Genomic DNA, 18,291 nt, shown 5'->3' with positions numbered 1-18,291 from the left:
TGGGTTTTGGCAAATTCAGATTAATGAGAATGATAGGTACAAAACTGCTTTCACCACTCCTTTTGGACATTATGAGTGGAATGTTATGCCATTTGGTCTTAAAAATGCCCCAAGTGAGTTTCAAAATATCATGAATGATATTTTTAACTCCTTCAGTCATTTCACCATTGTTTATATTGATGATGTTCTTGTTTACTCTAGCTCTATTGATGAACATTGGAAACACTTGAATTCGTTTCTAGATACTATCAAAAGAAATGGTCTTGTTGTCTCAGCCAAGAAGGTTAAACTATTCCAAACCAAAGTTCGTTTTCTTGGTTACGATATCTCTGAAGGACAGATTCGTCCTATAGATAGAGCTATCCAGTTTGCTGATAGATTTCCTGATGTTATCATTGACAAAACACAGCTCCAAAGATTTCTTGGGTCATTAAACTATGTTGCAGATTTTTACAAAGATATGAGGAAACAATGCAAACCTCTGTTTGATCGGTTAAAAAGTAATCCTCCCCCTTGGTCTGATGTTCATACTTCTATTGTTAAACAAATCAAAACTCATGTCAAGACATTGCCTTGTCTTGGTATTCCTACTGTTGGTGCTTTCAAAATTGTTGAGACCGATGCCTCTGATGTTGGTTATGGTGGTATTCTAAAACAAAAAGTTTCTCCTGAGTCCTCTGAACAAATTGTTCGTTTCTATTCAGGCATTTGGAACAATGCACAGTTAAATTATAGTACTATTAAAAAAGAGATTTTATCTACAGTACTATGTATTTCAAAATTTCAAAGTGATTTGTTAAACCAAAAATTTTTGTTACGAATTGATTGCAAAAGTGCTAAATATGTTATTGAAAAAGATGTTGAAAATATTGCTTCAAAACATATTTTTGCTAGATGGCAAGCTATTTTAAGCGTTTTTGATTTTGATATTGAATATATTAAAGGATCTCAAAATTCTATCCCTGATTTCCTTACCCGTGAATTTCTGCAGTGTCACAATGGCAAGTAGAAGACCAAAAGATAATCCTCCTGTTGAAACACCTAAACAAATTGTTAAAAAAGAACCTGCTTCTCCTCTTGATTTAACCAACCGTTTCACCACCCTAGGAACCATCCCTAGGATTAATTACTCCACTGTCCTTGCTTCATCTTATGATCCTTATGCCTTAACCCCTGTTAACCGACCCATCAAAACTATCTTTCCAAAAAGTTCCCCTCAATACATCAAAAAACAATATTACCAACACCTGTTTTATGTTGAACCCAACAGGGCCTCTATTTCTGATCCTCTCAGACTTGCTAAGAGTTATTTCCCTCCAAAGTTTCATTGGATTCCGGAGCATAGGGAAAAGAATTTAAATTATTACTCTGATCTTCTGCGCCATGAAAGATCTATTATTATTAACACCATTTCTGATCATAAAGACACTTCCAAAATTATTTACCACAGTGTTTACTTGGCCAATTTCATTTCTGAAGAACAATGGGGCTCTTCTCTTACATCTACCAGAACAATGCCAAGTTCCCCCATTCCCTATTCATATTATGATTATATCATGGCTTGGACAAGATTCATGCTGCACCAGAATGAAAACATGTCTCATTCCTGGTTTGTTAACTTTGACAAAGAATTCACTGGTGATTTGCCCCTTTGGTTCAACCGCTGGTGGGGCCAATTTGGTCCTATTACTGAATTATTTCCTGCACCATTGCTTGATGCTTTCAACTGTTTCAAGAAATGTTATAGGTGTGATGCTTATGGAGCCAAATTTCCTGCTTTGCTTCATTTTGTTAAGAAATATAAAATACCTTGGATATTGAAATGGCAATATGAGAAAGATGGTGATGTTCTCTCTAGGCATTGGTATGTAAAGTGGTGGGGAAAATTCCCTCACACTCAAAAGATCATTACCGCTGTTGCCTCTATTTCCAGAGAATCTTCATCTGTTGCTGCTTTGCCCATGGCAAAAAATCATTCCTTTGTTCAAACCCCTGCTCCTGCTGATGCTCCCTCTTCCTCTTCTGGCAAGAATGTTCAGAATAAAAGCTCCTCTATTGACGATTTAAGAAAGAATCCTGATGCTCTTCGGGCTTTACTCAAATGGGCAGAAGAAGCTGTTGCTGCTGATCAAGAAGAATCCAAAGCTTCCTCAGAAGAATCTGTTGCTCACAATCCCTATTTCCCATATGACCAACAACTGTTTGGACATGATGAAGATAATACTCCAGATCTCCGTGAAGATTGAGCTTATTTGTCTAGCCTGCATAAAGGCCAAATGCTACATTGTTTACTAGTAGACTTTCACTGTTAATTTGCACTCCTGATGTTAATCTTCTGAAAAGTTGATTCTCCGTGTTTCCCGTAACTTTTAGTCACACCAAGATTGCTTTCAGCTATTTATCTTTTACTGTTAACTTTTACTGTTCATGAGTACTGTTTACTCAAAACTTTGCCTATTTAAGGGGGGATGTCCCTAGGGGGTTTTTTAAGCATAGTTTTAGTTCTGATTTCTCTTCCCTTAGAACTAGCCTTCTTAGAAAGAGAACCCACTTGCTTCCACTACTACTATTGTTCTACTACTACCTTGTTCATCCTTGATTACTATAAGCCTTGTAATCCTACAAACCTTGTAACTAGGACTAGTTCAAGCTTTGTAATTCACTACTACTACTGTAAGTGTTTATCCTACTTTCAATAAGAAGTATTTTCAGTTCTATGTTCATTACTTTACTTGTTGCTACCACCACCTTGGACGGATTACCGCCATACCGGATGGTTCTAAATTGCTTTCATTTATTTTGAACTATTGTTCTTATTTACTTTAAATTATTTTGATATATACTGCTTGGCTGGTTCTACCGCCTTATTATTGTTCTTACATTCAAGTTACTTACTTTCAAGCTATTTACTTTCAAGTTCTATACATTATTTCCATTGTTTATTTTGTTATAATATTGATATTTTTTTAGGTTACTTGTTGAAATATTGTCTTTAAAACTTCTCTCGCGCTAATTTGAAATCTTGGCTCTGCCACTATTTCATGGGAGAATATAAGAAAACGTGCAAATAAAAAAATTTCAGAAAATGTCCTTTCTATGATTTATAAATATTTTTTGGCCAGCTCCTTTTGTAATTTTTTTTAAATATGTTTTCACCCATAATATTCCAACCAATAACCATTAATTACCCCCTCCCCCCTCCCCCCCCCCAAATTTTCTTTATTTTCTAAACTCTAGTTGTAGTTCATGGTTCTGCCTTTCTGGCTTTCTACTCTATGGGATAAGCTAAAGTATAAAAAACAGAATGCATAATCACAAAAGCTGGAATAGCTCAGTTGGTTAGAGCGTGTGGCTGTTAACCACAAGGTCGGAGGTTCAAGCCCTCCTTCTAGCGGATTTTAAATATTTTTTCCTTCCATAAAAAAACTGGGTTCTGGGCCGAAAAACTTAAATCCCAAAGGGAAGTCCAAAATTCTTTATGTTTTCAAAAGTTGGGCTCAAATTTCTTTCACCACACGGAGTAGAATGAAAAACTAACATCAGCTTGGTTGAGTTGAGTAGATTTTTAACCAAACCCACCATATTGGGTAAAAAAAACTCTAACCCATAACAAAAGTCTAATCCAACCCATGTGGATTGGATTGGATTAGGTTGGATTCATGGGTTGGAGAGCTTTTTTTTTTTTAATTATTATTATTATTATTATTAAATTGAGCATTAAAATAATACTACCACAAATAAAAGCAAATTTATAATTAAATAATCATCAGCATATCATTAAACAAACACAAATTATTTAAGGAGAACTTAGAGTTTTGGTTTTATTTAGGAAGAGGGGCAAAAAAGTAAATACCAAAATTATATAATATATATTTCAAATTTTAAATATATTTTAACTATAGGTGGGTTAGGCGAATTTGTAAATTTTATGACCCGAACCTAACCCAATCCACTGTAAAAGAAAATTTCATAGTCCAAACTAACTCACCAATGAACGTGATCAATCTCAATCACCCAATGACTTTTGAGACCCTTGCTACGGACTCAAAGCTCAAGAAGACATTGATTGAGGATTTGAACAAATTTTCGAGTGGAAAGGAGTACTACAAAAGAATTGGGAAGCTTGGAAACGAGGGAGGGTACTTGTTATATGGCCCTCCTAGCACGGGCAAGTCAAGCTTGATTGCAGCCATGGCTAATCACCTAACCTTTGACATCTATGACTTGGATCTAACTGACATCCACTCCAACTCTCAGCTCAAGTCTTTGTTACTCAGTATATCTGGCAGATCAATACTTGTTATAGAAGATATCGATTGCTCTATTGAGCTGGAAAATCGGGATTACAAGTCTCAACCATGGAATCATGGCAACAGTAAACTTAGTGCGATTATAATATCTGCCATTTCTAAAAATTGTCCTTATAAGGTTAGTAGTAACAATGCCCTCTAGTTAACAAAACTCATTGAGATTAAGAGAGAAAATGGTAAGAGAGTCCTTGGTGGTTTAAGCTTTAGGAGAACATCATGGCTAGAATGAGTTAAAATTTGGGGCATTTGTTGCTACTTGCTAATACTTGTTGTATCATACTTTGAAATGATATGTCTTGGTGGTTTAACCTACAGGGGAACATCATGGCTAAACCAAGTAAAATTTAGGCATATTTGTTCCTACGAGTTATATCATAGTCTGAAGAAATATGTTTTCTAACTAGTGTTCTTTTCAACAGTTGACACTCTCAGGACTGCTCAATTTTATTGATGGTCTTTGGTCATGTTGTGGTGATGGACGCATCATTATCTTCACAACTAATCATAGAGAAAGACTTGACCCTGCTTTGTTATGACCTGGACGTATGGACATGCATATTTGCATGTCCTATTGCACCATTTCTGAGTTCAAGCAACTTGCAATTAACAATCTGCGGCTTCGCCATCATTGTCTCTTTGAACAGATTGAAAGGCTTATAGAGAAGGTGGAGGTTTACTCCAGAAGTGGCAGAGGAGCTGGTGAAAATAAACGACCCTGAAGGCTCCCTTCAATGCCTCTTTGAACTTTCTTCAAGACAAGATAATTAACGAGATGAAGATAAGGGAAACAGAAACTGAGTTCTGAAAGGGCAAGAAAATTTTTTTTGGTAGTTTTTCTTTTGACCTGAGTTTTGGTTCCTGAGGTTCTTCATTGAAAATACTAAATGGCATAGTCCTAGCCTCCAACCATGCTCTGAACAAATTCAAGGAAACTGTCTTTCAGAGGACACTTAAACCCCTGTCCATGTCCATTCAGACTCTCACACAAATATCATCGTTATTTCATCATATAACTTCCTCCAGACTCATCTAAAAGTTGGAAATTGGCATCCAATGGTTCCTTAAGAAACATTGGTATTATGGTACCATAACTTTAGGCTTCATAACTATGGAAAGGTATAGAAACCCTCTCCTAGTTACTGTGGTAGTAAAGAAAAGTCCATAAGGAATCATAACTACTTCCGAGGCCACGTCTAACAGAATTAAAAGATTGTCAGATTTTACAAACAAAATTTGAGTAGTGCAGAGGAACAAAATGAATGGTAAAGAAAAGTAAATGAGCAACTTCACAAGCACTTTAATACTGAAACTACAGCTCTTATTGCTCAACACAATAACAACAAGACGGTGTGTCTTTTCTTATTTATCAATAAATAACACAAGGTAATTATTGGAATACATAACAAAAATTATAGCTATAAACCCCACCTAAAACAAATCCCATACAAGCAGTGAATTCGCTAGAGATATACCTAACAACACAGCAGTTCTCCATACAAAAGTGAAAAACAGAAACTCAATCCAAGGATATAACTGCCACTTTGACAATTGATAATAAATCATACATTTAGGACATTTAATCACCGAGTTTCATCCTCAAGGTTGCGGAAACCATTGGTCAGGTCGTCATATAACTTATTGAATTTGGCCACAAGAGCTGCTTCACCTTCAGCCGGATCCTCAAATTTCTGAGACCTGTGATGCCAATAAATCAGCAGATTACAACGTGCTTCTCATACATTATGAATAGACCATGTTCCCTTATTTTAGCACCATTATTACTTACACTAAACGGTAAAAGAGATCTCCCAATCGATGTTTGATAAGGGTATAAGAAATCTTTTGACCATCCATACCAGCTCCTCTCTCCACCGCCTGCATATTTCAAGCAGCATTACATTAACGCTCATTTTGCACTCTTGCTCCAATTAGTTGTTATAAGAAAATAAATAAATAAAAATAAAAAGGAGAGAGAGAGAGAGAGAGAGAGAGAGAGCATAATGATTAAACAAAACAGAGGAAAAAGGAATGTTAAATCCATTCACTTTCAATTTGCTTCCTACATCCTCCCAAGAGCCCAATGAAGCACTAAGGAGTAAGAGAACCTTTAGCTCTTATGAATTACGATACTTTTGGATCTCAAATCAGGATATCAAATATGAAAAAGGGGGGAGTACATAATGAACTCTTTGCCCTGCTGCCCTTAAGGGAGCCAATTTATAAAATTCTCTCTCTCTCTAGAAACAAAAGAGACCCTTAGGATCCATTTGGTTGGAGGAGTGGAAAAGTGGGAGGATGGAAAATATTTAGTTTCCCTTGTGTGTGTTTGGTTGGAGGGATGGAAAAGTGAGAGGATGGAAAACTTTTTTGTTTGGTTGAAAAGAAAAGTGGGAGGATAGAAAAAGTAGTTTATATAAATTGACTATTATACCCTTGTTACATAATAGGTAAGAAATAGATTTATTTATACTCATTAAATAATATAAAATTTACCAACTATTATATTTTTCAATAAGAAGTGTTATGCCCACAACATTTTTCGCAATACTTTCACAACAAAATTTATGTGAAAAGTTGTTACTAGTTCTAATTTGAACCCACCACTAAAATTATTTTTTTACTCACCAATATTAACTAATAACAATCTGTTACTTAAAATTTATTGTGAAAATATTGTAGTAACATTTCTCAATTAGGATTTTTTATTTTTTATATTATTTCTCTTTTCAATCTTTTCATTTCATCCATACGTTTTTCTTTTTCTTTTTTTTTTTCTATGCTGTCTCCTCCACCACACACGTTGTAACTCTATCCCCACCCCTTCTTTTTCTTTTTCTCCACACACGTTCCAGCAAACATCCAGCACTCTCATTCTCTCTTCATCTTCTCCAGCTCACTCTCTCTGGTTTTTTTTTTTTTTTTTTTTTTTTTCCTCCAGACACGTTTTTCCTTATCTCTTTATTTCCCCCTTCTTTTCTTTCTTTTTCTCCCTCATTCAAGAAGTGCTTTCTCTCTTTTTTTTCTCCAGCTCTCGGTCTCTGGTTTTTTTTTTTTTTTTACTTGATTCCAGAACAGCCGTTGTGTTTGTGAGGAGGGTAGGTGGGAGAGGGCATTTGTGTAATTTCACCGTAAGAGCAGTTTTCTCTCCACAGTTTTCCTCCCGATTTGGGAGGAAAAAAATTGGTGGGCCCGGGAGGAAAATTTTCTCCCGGTTTTCCATCCTCTCTTTTTTCCTTTGCTTCCCAAACAATGGAAAACACTGTTTTCCACACCATTTTCCACCCATTGTTTTCCATCCTCCCTATAATCCCTCCAACCAAACATAGTGTCAGGTAAAACAGGCGAGAAAAAACTTCAGTCAATGATGAAGACATGATGGAAGTGGTAGATCAGTAGTAAAAGGGAATTGAAAAGAAATGAAACAAACAAAAAATCTACCTGATTGGCCAAATTAAAAAAATGGATAATGTTGCGCATCATCCAAACAGACTTGTAGAAAGGGCAGAATTTGTCGTATCTGTCATAGCCACACAAAATTCATGTATCAGATTAGGTAGAGGCTACTCTGTCATATTAAACTAATTTTTACAGGATGGATTTTAGACAGATTGACTAATAAGCAGAGACTTACGGAGTAAAAGCATTCTGAGCAAGATAGTCTTCCCTCAAAAGCTTAGCAGTCTCTAGGGTAATCTTGTCTCCTTCAGCTAAAGCATCCTTTCCTACAAGCTGCAAAAACAAGATAGTCATAGGTGTTAAGTAATTAATAGAAGAAACCATTTAAATTAGCTAGAAACACTTTGCTCCAAATGAAAGCAATAATGGACATTCAACTTAATTTCACCCCGGCTTGGGATCTGTGCTCTATAGTACAGATAGCCGAAAATAGGTGGTTAGGTACTTAGGTAGGGTGGTGGTACCACTCAGATAGCAGTCAATAGGATACCTTTGTATCCAAAAATCAATCCAAAGGTGAAGTCCATATGTCACTTACACAACTGTGTATGTCAGGTAATTAGTCCAGCTTTATCTTAATGATTAAGGACCTCTGAGTCACCCATTACTTTTAGCTAGCAGAATTCCCCCACTTATTAGTTATATCACGTCTATAAACAGTTAAAAGATGAGAATTATTTTATCTCCAACTAAAAGAAAGACCAGGACAAATGAAGACATACCTGGACAATTTCATTCAGGTCATCCTCTCTCTGCAGCACCTCACGGGCCTTTGTCCTGATGTTAATAAAATCTGGATCAAATTGATCATAGAAAGACTCTAATGCCTGGAAACATGAGAAACATACTAATCAATGGATAGGACTAGTATCATTGTACACAAAAGGTTACACCATGAATTTGATAAGCAAGATGTGGAAACAGTTTAAGAACACACCCCTGAGTACTTTGAATATGAAATAAGCCAGTTTACAGAAGGGAAATGTTTCCTCTGGGCAAGTTTTTTGTCCAAACCCCAGAAAACCTGCAAAAAATAAATAGAACAATCAAATAAAGTAGCAGATAGATTAGATAATGGTTGCTAGTATTGGAATAATAATTGCTAGTATAAATTGCTTAATATAATTTTTAATCCCATGTAATGGATTTGATTTTTGAGGATTTTGCTCCAATAAAATACAACAACAACAAAAGCCTTAGTCCCAAAATTTGGGGTCGGCTATAGATCCTTGACAACTAAGATTAGGTCAGCCACATGAATTCAGCTAGTGTTATATATTTTAAAAAACATATTAAGCCTAATTATTTCCAATACAAAGATTAGTAACGGTTACTTCAATCCATGAATTTCATCATCAAAAGAAAATTATTTTACTATTCCAACTTTATTCAAGCCACTTAAACTAAAAACTTAAATGCCATTCTCTTTGACTACTTCATCCAAATGAACCATTAGATAGTTCTGCATAATAATCAAACCAAAAACTCATTCACCTGCACGATGATGAAAAAAGAAATTCTGCATACCTCAGGCTAACACTTGTTTCTCAACCAAAAAAAGAAAGAAAGAAAGGTACACTTAATTCTCAAATTGACTTGCTATAATATAGAAAAATATCAATGGAGCACCAATCCAATTAATGCAACCTATGAAGGGCAATACTGGACTCAAAATTGTGGATTTACCACACTCAGTTCCCAACTTCAGAAATGTGCCCATAGAATGTTTTATATTTTTTTATTACATCAGGAACCTTTCTAAAGAAGAACCCTTTGGACTTGCTTTTAGCCAATAAAACCTACAAGCAACTGACCCCATCCACCAGAATTAGTGCACATAGAAATTAATATGTGATATGCAGAAAGCATATCAGAATCTTTTACCTGAACAATGCCAAGCGTTGCAGATGTCACAGGATCTGAGAAATCACCTCCAGGGGGAGAAACAGCACCAACAATTGTGACGCTACCAGTACGTTCTGGACTACCAAGACATTTTACTTTACCAGCACGTTCATAAAATGAGGCCAAACGTGCTGCCAGGTAGGCAGGATATCCACTATCTGCGGGCATTTCTGCCTGTGTAAGAAATCAAGACAAACACCATTAAAGTCGGCTGAGGAAGTAGAGGGGATGACAATCTCCAAAGTGAGATGTGCATAAAATACAATAGATCATGTTTCTTTAGTCACTTTCAAATATTAAACATAAGGCAAATAAAGGCCTACATGCTCATATTTATGACCTCCAAGAAAAACAGAGAGGAGAGTTAGGCTAAAAAATTATACCAGTGACAAGATTGCAATAATCACTTAATCATAAGATTGATGAAAGATATACCAACTTCTCTTGCTGTTGAAAGATATACTGCCTATTAGACTAACAAAATTGAATATGGATACTGCCTCCAAAAGGCAAAAGACTCAAGGATGCATCCAACAGTACATGTGAGTCAATCACCAAACCAAGACCTAGAAAAGAAAAAGTACTAAGTACCTACAGAACGCCATTAGAAGTAGCGAGGTACATCTCAACCCAATCACAGAGCAACAAATACTGAATATAAACTTGATTTCACTCTAACAAGAAGATGTACTTTAGTCTCCAGAAATTAAGAAAGAGAACACTCCTCACCTAGCAAGGTACATCTCAACCCAATCACAGAGCAACAAAAACTGAATATAAACTTGATTTCACTCTAACAAGAAGATGTACTTTAGTCTCCAGAAATTGAGAAATAGAACACTCCTCACCTAGCAAGGTACATCTCAACCCAATCACAGAGTAACAAATACTGAATATAAACTTGATTTCACTCCAACAAGAAGATGTTTGACATTAGTCTCCAGAAATTGAGAAAGAGAACACTCCTCACCACTTTGTAAGAGCAAAGGCCACAGAGAGAGAGATAGTAAAAGCAAAACCCATACAACACGGGATTAACGAACCATTATCAATGTAGCACATAAATCATTGAACTGATTCCTTCAAAAAGTCAAGAGTACAAACTCCTGTTACATGAGTTAAAATTAATTGAGAAAACTAACCAGCCGTCCAGAAATTTCACGCAATGCTTCTGCCCATCGAGATGTTGAATCTGCCATCATGCTGACATTGTATCCCATATCTCTGAAGTATTCAGCTATTGTGATCCCTGACAATTCAAGATTAAGTTGTAAACTATCATGACACAGCCCTCTGTAAATAGTGGACTACCTTTTGCCAGACCAGCAAAAGCAACCACATCGAACATATCCTATGCAAGTAATTTTAGTCCTCCATAGCACAATAATGTTCATATAAGTGCAGTATAAATATGAATCATAACATACCCAGACTGCAAAATGAACTTGTCAGGAATATATCTAATTAATTAATTAAAAAAAATATAATACACAGGAAGACATAATACTTAATAATTAAAGAACAATTACAACGATGTTCAAAAAGTATCTTTCCATCTACAACAGCAATTCAAAAACAAAGTAGATCAGAGAAAGAAAATTGAAATTGTATAATTAATTATGCACTAACTTCATTGTTTCAAATAATATAATAAATATAATGCTAGAAACCCATCTTCACATCAATTTTGAAACGAATTGCACCAGAAGTTAACAGAGGAGGAGAGGATTAAGACATACATTGCATGAAGAACATATTTTCTTAATTGGTAGGTTACACAGGTATCCAGTGGGTATTGAATCCACAGCCTCACCCTCCACCCATTGTTATGGGAGAATGAAGTGAATTAAAGGACAAATCTAATATGGAGATAAATATCATGTTCAAAAATTTCTACAATTGTAACACCAGATGACTAAACAGAATGAAAATAACTATAACTCAACTGCAATGCATTAGCAGAATATGCATTTAAAATTCATGATAGAGGTCATTTCATCAAATTATTCAGTGTTCAAACCATAACAAGCTGAACTAATTAGGGTTGCACAGGACCTAATACAAATACCTGTATAAATTGAAGCCTCACGCGCAGCCACTGGCATGTTTGAAGTGTTGGCCACAAGTGTTGTACGCTTCATGACAGATTCTTCACGGCCATCAGGCAATGTCATTGTCAATTGAGGGAAGTCCATAAGAACCTGAAAAATTGGTAACACCTGATTAATCAACTGCAAAAAAAAAATAAAAATAAAAATAAAAATGATTGATTGATGATCAACATAAGAAAATACAGACCTCTGCCATTTCATTTCCTCGTTCTCCACAACCAACATAAACTACAGTATCAGAGTTAGAGTACTGCACATATAAAGGTATGTTAGAAACTCAAAAAATTAAAATATATAATCCAAAATATACACAATAAGCCTCTAAAGGTCAACAAGTTCACCTTAGAAAGAGCTTGACTAATGACTGTTTTGCCACAACCAAAAGCCCCAGGTATGGCACAAGTCCCACCAAGAACTGAGGGGAAAAGGGCATCAAGAACACGCTGAAATAAAACAAAACCATCAGACCTGCACAATTCTCAAAATAAAAATTAATAGATAAAGCAACCAACAAGACATTTATATACCTGACCAGTAAGCAGAGGGGTATCAGCAGAAAGTTTTGATGCAACAGGCCGAGGTGTACGTACAGGCCAAGTCTGAATATGGGTAAAGTACAACAAAACACATATAAGTTTATCAATGGTAGAACAAAGCTATAGGCATAAAAGTGAAAACAAGGGAACAAAGTTAGAAACCTGAAGCATGGTAAATTGCTTTTTGACACCCTGGAACTCAAGCTCTAAGACAGTATCCTGCAAATAAATTTAGGAAAAGTTAATAAATTGCATGCTAAAGTGTGAGGTCAAAAACATGGCTTCGAGTTTATTCTCTTATTTGTTAAAATTATAAGTTTCAGATTCTATTTAAGATTCTATTTAAGTTCATGTTCAAGTTCAAGAAACACTAGGGAAAAGCCCAAAAGATGCAAACAAATGTATAAACATTGACAAAAATATATATATATATATATATATATTCATAAATGTCATTCCAATATCACAAAATATGCAGCTATAACTGTCACAAAATAATTGCAAATAATTCAGAAAGAAAATTTTAACTTGACAAAGCTGATGGACTAGAAAGCTATGTTGCACGGACACGGATACGGACACGGACACGACACGGACACGGACACAGGGATACGCCAATTTTTTAAAAATAAGGACACGACACGGCGGGGACACGGCGGTTAAATAATTAATTAAATTTTATATTTAGGCATATTTTTAAATATTTTTAGACATAAAATATGTTTATGTCTAGAATTTAAATTAGGCAACTGACTGAGCTGATTTTTTACTTTCAATATTCATTTTAGTAAAATCACCTATAATATTTAACTTTAATAAATAAATAAATAAAACTATAGCAGGACATACAAAAACAAAAATCACTAAATTTATAATGGATTTTACTAATATGTGTCCTAAGGGTACAAAATAATAAACCAATTTTGAAAAAAATTTATCAAAAATTGAAAAAATTTTGACAACTATTTTAATTCTTAATAAAAATTTTTCAAAAATAGATTTGTTAACAGGACCCATTTATAATAAACATTATAATTTGAGGCAAAACAAAAGGCTGACGGGCTGAGTAAAGAAACACAGTAACGGGACAGTGAGAGTGGGATTAAAAAAAAAAAAGCGTGTTATAAGTAACCCACTAACCCATTCAGTCATTCACCCAAACCAAATGGCCGAATATCTGAAAAAAAAAGAAAAATCAGAGAGAAGCTTAAAGAGGTAGGACCTGACGCTGAGAGAGAGAGAGATCGGAAGGGACAAACACGGCGTCGACGTTGATGGAGCTCGCCGATCGGCCCGATCTAGCTCCGGCGAGGAACAGAGGGCAGCGGCAGCAACGGGCAGAGCAGAGGGTGGGTGGGTTGAGAAGTGAGAACTTGAGATGTGGGTTTCGGGACTTCTCAGGCTTGTTGTTTCACAAAATCAATGTTATTGGTAAGTCAAAATCTGTGATTTCCTTTTTTTTTTCACCGCTGGCGTGTCGGAGCCGTGTCGGAGAAGCGAAAAAAAAAAAAAAAAAAGAGACACTCGCCGGACACCGGAATCTAGCGAGTCGTACCCGTTCCGGTGTCCGACACGTGTCCGACACCGACACGACGCCAAAAATGGCGTGTCCGTGCAACCTAGCTAGAAAGGCACACAAGATAGCATGCCAAAGAAATTAGATGGACAAACCTTCAGCGAATATTGACCAGGTGGTGCAATATAAGTAATTTTTCCCATTGCATCAGGAGGAAGTGCAACATGATGTTGCATTAGACTGTTTTCAATGACGCTCTGCATTGGAAAAATCTTAATGTTAGGCCTTAGGAGAAACTTAATGCTAGAAAATAAACAGTCGAGGTACTACTCTAATAAGGGTTTATTTTTTAAAACAAAACAAAGATCAAATCTTAAAAAACTTACAGCATACAAGTCTCCGCCCGTTATAGCATCTCCCTCACCTGCCATCAGTGGATGACATTAGATGCTACCACAATCAAACAAAATCAAAATAAAAATCATTTTTAACAGCTATGATTAAATTTTCGTATATTACCTATCTTTTTAGGCTGGAATTCCCAAAGTATATCTTTGTCTAGAGCAGGAACAGACACTCCACGCGGGATATAGACATCACCGGATATTTTTGCAATAGTTTTCAAAGGCCTCTGTTTCAATTAGATATAAAAATTAAAATAATGCAAAATCAAAAACTGATTTGTTGCCAGCAATGGCAACATTCTTAAGGCTTGCTAGGAAAAGCGGTGCTTAAACCTATAGGAGATTTAAAAACCAAAGAAATCATCAGATTACAGTTGCAAGCATAATTCAGACAAACCTGAATTCCATCAAAAATATTTCCCAATATTCCAGGTCCCAACTCCACTGATAAAGGCTGTATTCAACATAGCATTTGTTAGCTGATGTTTTCAACACCATTAGAAAAGGTGGGAAAAAGACAAGGTGGACTCACCTTGTGTGTCCGTAGAACAGGGTCATTCACTGTCAACCCAGCTGTTTCCTCATAAACTGAAATAACCATAGGCACAAGGGTTTTCATCAATTCTAATGATTCTCATATCTTCTATCAACAATTCTTTTTTTTTTTTTTTTTGGGGATAATTGAATAGTTGGGGGTGGGGGATTAGAATTATGAATGTCTCCGTTGGAAACATCAGGGAGGGGCAAAAGCTCTTGGCATCTCTATTGACCATATTACAGCAGTGAAAATTTTCTGATATATATATTTTTTGATAAGTAAAAAAAGAAGGATGTTTAGATTTTACCATGTCATCACTATTTTTTTCATTTTCTTATGCATCGATAGTTGGGGTGGGAGATTTGAACCCAAGATGTCTCTGTTGGAAACAACGGGAGGTCTTGACATTGCTAATAATATTAATAATGATGCTGATAATGATGCTATTATTATTTATTTGGTCAACAGGGCAGATCAACATGAATCACCAGAAGAGAGCATAAATGCAAAGGATAATGCAAGGAAGAATGAATTACAGCAGAAAGATTATTCAGAGGTGAGATATGGAAAAATAATGCTACATGGCAGACAAAGTTTACCTTCTCAGATGGCCAAGAACATTACCAAAAAAAAAAAAACAAAAAGAGTTGGGACAAAAGCAAATACCCTGGATGGTAGCAGAATCTCCTTCCAACCGAATGATCTCACCAATAAGATTATCGTGCCCAACACGGACAAGCTCATACATTGCAGCCCCAGCCATGCCATCTGCGATGACGACAGGTCCGGATACCTGTCAAATTATATTTTGTAAGTGCAAAAACACACAATTTTTTCTTTTTTTTTTGAGATATCACTGTCAGTTCTTTACATTTATAAATTATTAGAGAAAAATTCAATTCAACCAATAAGTCAATCCAATACACGCAAATTTAACCAATTTCCAAACTAGTAAACCAGCAACTTGAAGCAGAAATATATTATCAAAAGAAACATAACCCAATAGAGAACAAATTAAAATGATGCAATTGAGATCTTTGATAAATAAAAAATAATAATAGTAAGAAAAAGGTCCCACAGAAACACTAGCAGTAACAGCAACATCAATTCAACAACACTAACCATTGTAGGTCAACTAATTCATGAATGGAAAACACAGGTATAAAAGCAGAACCCCATTAACCATAATATGGGTTAACAAATTGATTTCATAATGACTTCAACGTATGAAGTGAGTCAGTTACTGATCACCATAGCTCTCATCTTCTTTCATTCAAATTACTGCATAACTATCAAAAAGCATCTCAAAGTACTACAGTGAAAGAAGAGATACATGACAACCTAATACTTCATTAGTCTAAAAGATTCATAACACTTTGAGAACTAGATTGATAGAAGCTCTCATCCCTATAATATAGAAAGCTGAAATTTTTTCACTGAAAAATTAAAAAGATGTTAACTTTATCACTCAATCTATTTTCCCTTAAATTCATTCCACCCCATACCAGCTTTTAAACGCACCACGTTAGCATTTTGTCTATCAAATATGCAATTTCTTTACCGACAATCAATAACACAAGGAAATAAACATCCTTGACAACGAGATTGATAGAAGCTCTCGTCCCTACAATTTGGTCCAAGCTCAATTATCATCACTCAAATTTAAAAAGTTGCAATTTTTTCACTAAAAAATTAAAAAGATGTTAACTTTATCACTCCATCCATTTTCCCTTAAATTCATTCGACACCGTATTAGCATTTCGTCTATCACATATGCAATTTCTTTAACGATAATCAACAGCACAAAGAAATAAACATCTTTGAAAACTAGATTGATAGAAGCTCTCATCCCCTATAATTTGGTCCAAGCTCAATTATCGTCACTCAAATTTTAAAAAGTTGCAATTTTTTTTTTCACTGAAAAATTAAAAAGATGTTAACTTTGTGCTTCCATCCATGCTCCCATATCAGCATTTCGTCCATCGCATATGCAATTTCTTTAACAACAAATCAACAACACAAGGAAATAAACATACCCACGAATCAAAAAACAACATAATCATGGCATGTTCCAAGTTACCAAAAGGCCTAAAAATCCACCCATTCAAACCAACAAAGCCGACCTGGGTAGTATCAAACAGCAACATGTCGAAATTCGGTCACATTTTCATTCCCAATTCAAACACTCTCACTAACTAAGATTGTCAGTCACATGATCATGATTATGATTAGATCAAATAAAAAAGCTTAACAAGTTCAAATTCAATCCAATTCGAATTAATAAAAGCATACAAAATAAAACCCAAAAATGACAATTCAGATCAATCAAAAAAACCTAAAATAAATGTGACCAGACGATCTAATAAAAAAAAACGCACCGTTTAGCATTTTCCGATCTACAACTAAATCAGATTTGTTCCAATCCCAAACAAATTAAAAATAAAATAAAAAAATAAAATTGTTGTGTACGGACCTTTCGGACATAACCGTATTCGCTCTCTTTCTCCGAATCTTCGAACGTTGTCAATCGAGCTCCGTACACGGCCGGCATGGTTGTGTTGTGTTTGTTAACAATATGGGATCGGAAAATTTGAAGATCTGAGAGAGTGTTTTACTAAACTAAACTCGACAGACAGACAGAGGATTCGACGAGAAACAGAGAAGTCCCTCTTTCCGATTCTGAAAAAGGTTTTGGATCGAATTATATACAAAACGACAGAAACTTAAAAGGAAAAGAGAGATGTAGATAGAGAGAGAGAGAGAGAGAGAGAGAGAGGGGGAGAGTGATGATGCATGTGAGTCGTGAAATTAATCAAAATTATCAAAATTATAATGTAGGAGTAGGACACGAGGTTTGTCGTTTTTTTTTGTTTTTTTTTTTTTTTGCTACTTTTTTTTTGAGAATGTTTTTTTTTTTTTAGTTATCTACCATGTTATATAATTTAGTTAAATAATACATGTAGATAGTTTTATATATGGACATGTATTACTTATAAATAAATAAATGGACATGTATTGAGTTATAGAAAAACTTTGTTAATTTTCGAATGTTGTAAAATTTTTATTGTGTTCTTAGAAAGACTATTGTATAATAAGGTTTTTTTTTTTTTTTACCATAATGTATAATGAAATTAAAAGAGCTCAATATCAAAATAAAATATATGAATAAAGGGAGAACACTTATACAGTTAAATATATGTGAAGTGACTACAGCCTTGTAGGTTTTAGCTTAATTAACACATTTTTGTGTTTTCAGTGGAGATATCTAGAATTCAAATCTCCATCTTTTCCATTGTTTGTATCTATCTGAATAAAAAAATTATATGCAAATTAATATTGAAGTAAAAAAAGTTTATCAATTTCACAAGTGAGATTGGATGGTTTATGTCAGGATGAAGCATAGTAACTAATCTAACTGGTAGAATTAGTAGAGAGCATATTCCTTGCAATCGATGAACTTACTAACATCAACATATTGATGAAAAATGCTAACTAGCAATAAAATCCCAACTCAA

At 35.0% G+C, this 18,291-nt stretch overlaps 2 protein-coding genes and 1 non-coding gene across 3 annotated transcripts; 2 read left to right on the top strand and 1 right to left on the bottom strand.

Annotated features, from left to right (window-relative positions):
- Positions 1–3,320: 3,320 nt before the first annotated feature.
- On the top strand, positions 3,321–3,394 carry TRNAN-GUU. The gene has a single exon. It is a non-coding gene; the product is annotated as a tRNA-Asn (tRNA).
- Positions 3,395–4,017: 623 nt separating this feature from the next.
- On the top strand, positions 4,018–4,452 carry LOC115991344 (AAA-ATPase At3g50940-like). The gene has a single exon (XM_031115049.1). The coding sequence runs from the start codon at positions 4,018–4,020 to the stop codon at positions 4,450–4,452; it is 435 nt and encodes a 144-aa protein (XP_030970909.1).
- A 1,154-nt stretch (positions 4,453–5,606) lies between these two features.
- On the bottom strand, positions 5,607–17,572 carry LOC115991674 (V-type proton ATPase catalytic subunit A). Its single transcript, XM_031115508.1, has 20 exons — positions 17,250–17,572; positions 15,443–15,569; positions 14,771–14,826; positions 14,636–14,692; positions 14,354–14,465; positions 14,221–14,258; positions 13,990–14,091; positions 12,481–12,537; positions 12,310–12,381; positions 12,124–12,225; positions 11,970–12,032; positions 11,740–11,872; positions 10,814–10,920; positions 9,651–9,845; positions 8,704–8,790; positions 8,489–8,593; positions 7,942–8,039; positions 7,749–7,827; positions 6,097–6,185; positions 5,607–6,005 (listed from the first exon to the last, which is right to left on the bottom strand). Exons 1-20 carry the CDS (start codon positions 17,325–17,327, stop codon positions 5,891–5,893), a joined length of 1,872 nt encoding a protein of 623 aa, XP_030971368.1. The 5' UTR covers positions 17,328–17,572; the 3' UTR covers positions 5,607–5,890.
- Positions 17,573–18,291: the final 719 nt, after the last annotated feature.

This window comes from Quercus lobata, chromosome 5 (genome assembly GCF_001633185.2).
Source record: "Quercus lobata isolate SW786 chromosome 5, ValleyOak3.0 Primary Assembly, whole genome shotgun sequence".
Taxonomy (NCBI): Eukaryota; Viridiplantae; Streptophyta; class Magnoliopsida; order Fagales; family Fagaceae; genus Quercus; species Quercus lobata.
Note: the sequence above shows the minus strand (reverse complement) of the source record. Positions and strands in the feature narration are given on the sequence as shown.

Bases quoted from the DNA above. Each gene is read 5' to 3' on its own strand.
- LOC115991344 (XM_031115049.1), top strand. From the start codon at position 4,018: ATGACTTTTGAGACCCTTGCTACGGACTCAAAGCTCAAGAAGACATTG.
- LOC115991674 (XM_031115508.1), bottom strand. From the start codon at position 17,327: ATGCCGGCCGTGTACGGAGCTCGATTGACAACGTTCGAAGATTCGGAG. The intron at 14,827-15,442 runs GTATTTGCTTTT...TGGTTATTTCAG, and splicing joins AGATTCTGCTACCATCCAGG to TTTATGAGGAAACAGCTGGG. The intron at 6,006-6,096 runs GTAAGTAATAAT...TTGGCATCACAG, and splicing joins GATCTCTTTTACCGTTTAGT to GTCTCAGAAATTTGAGGATC.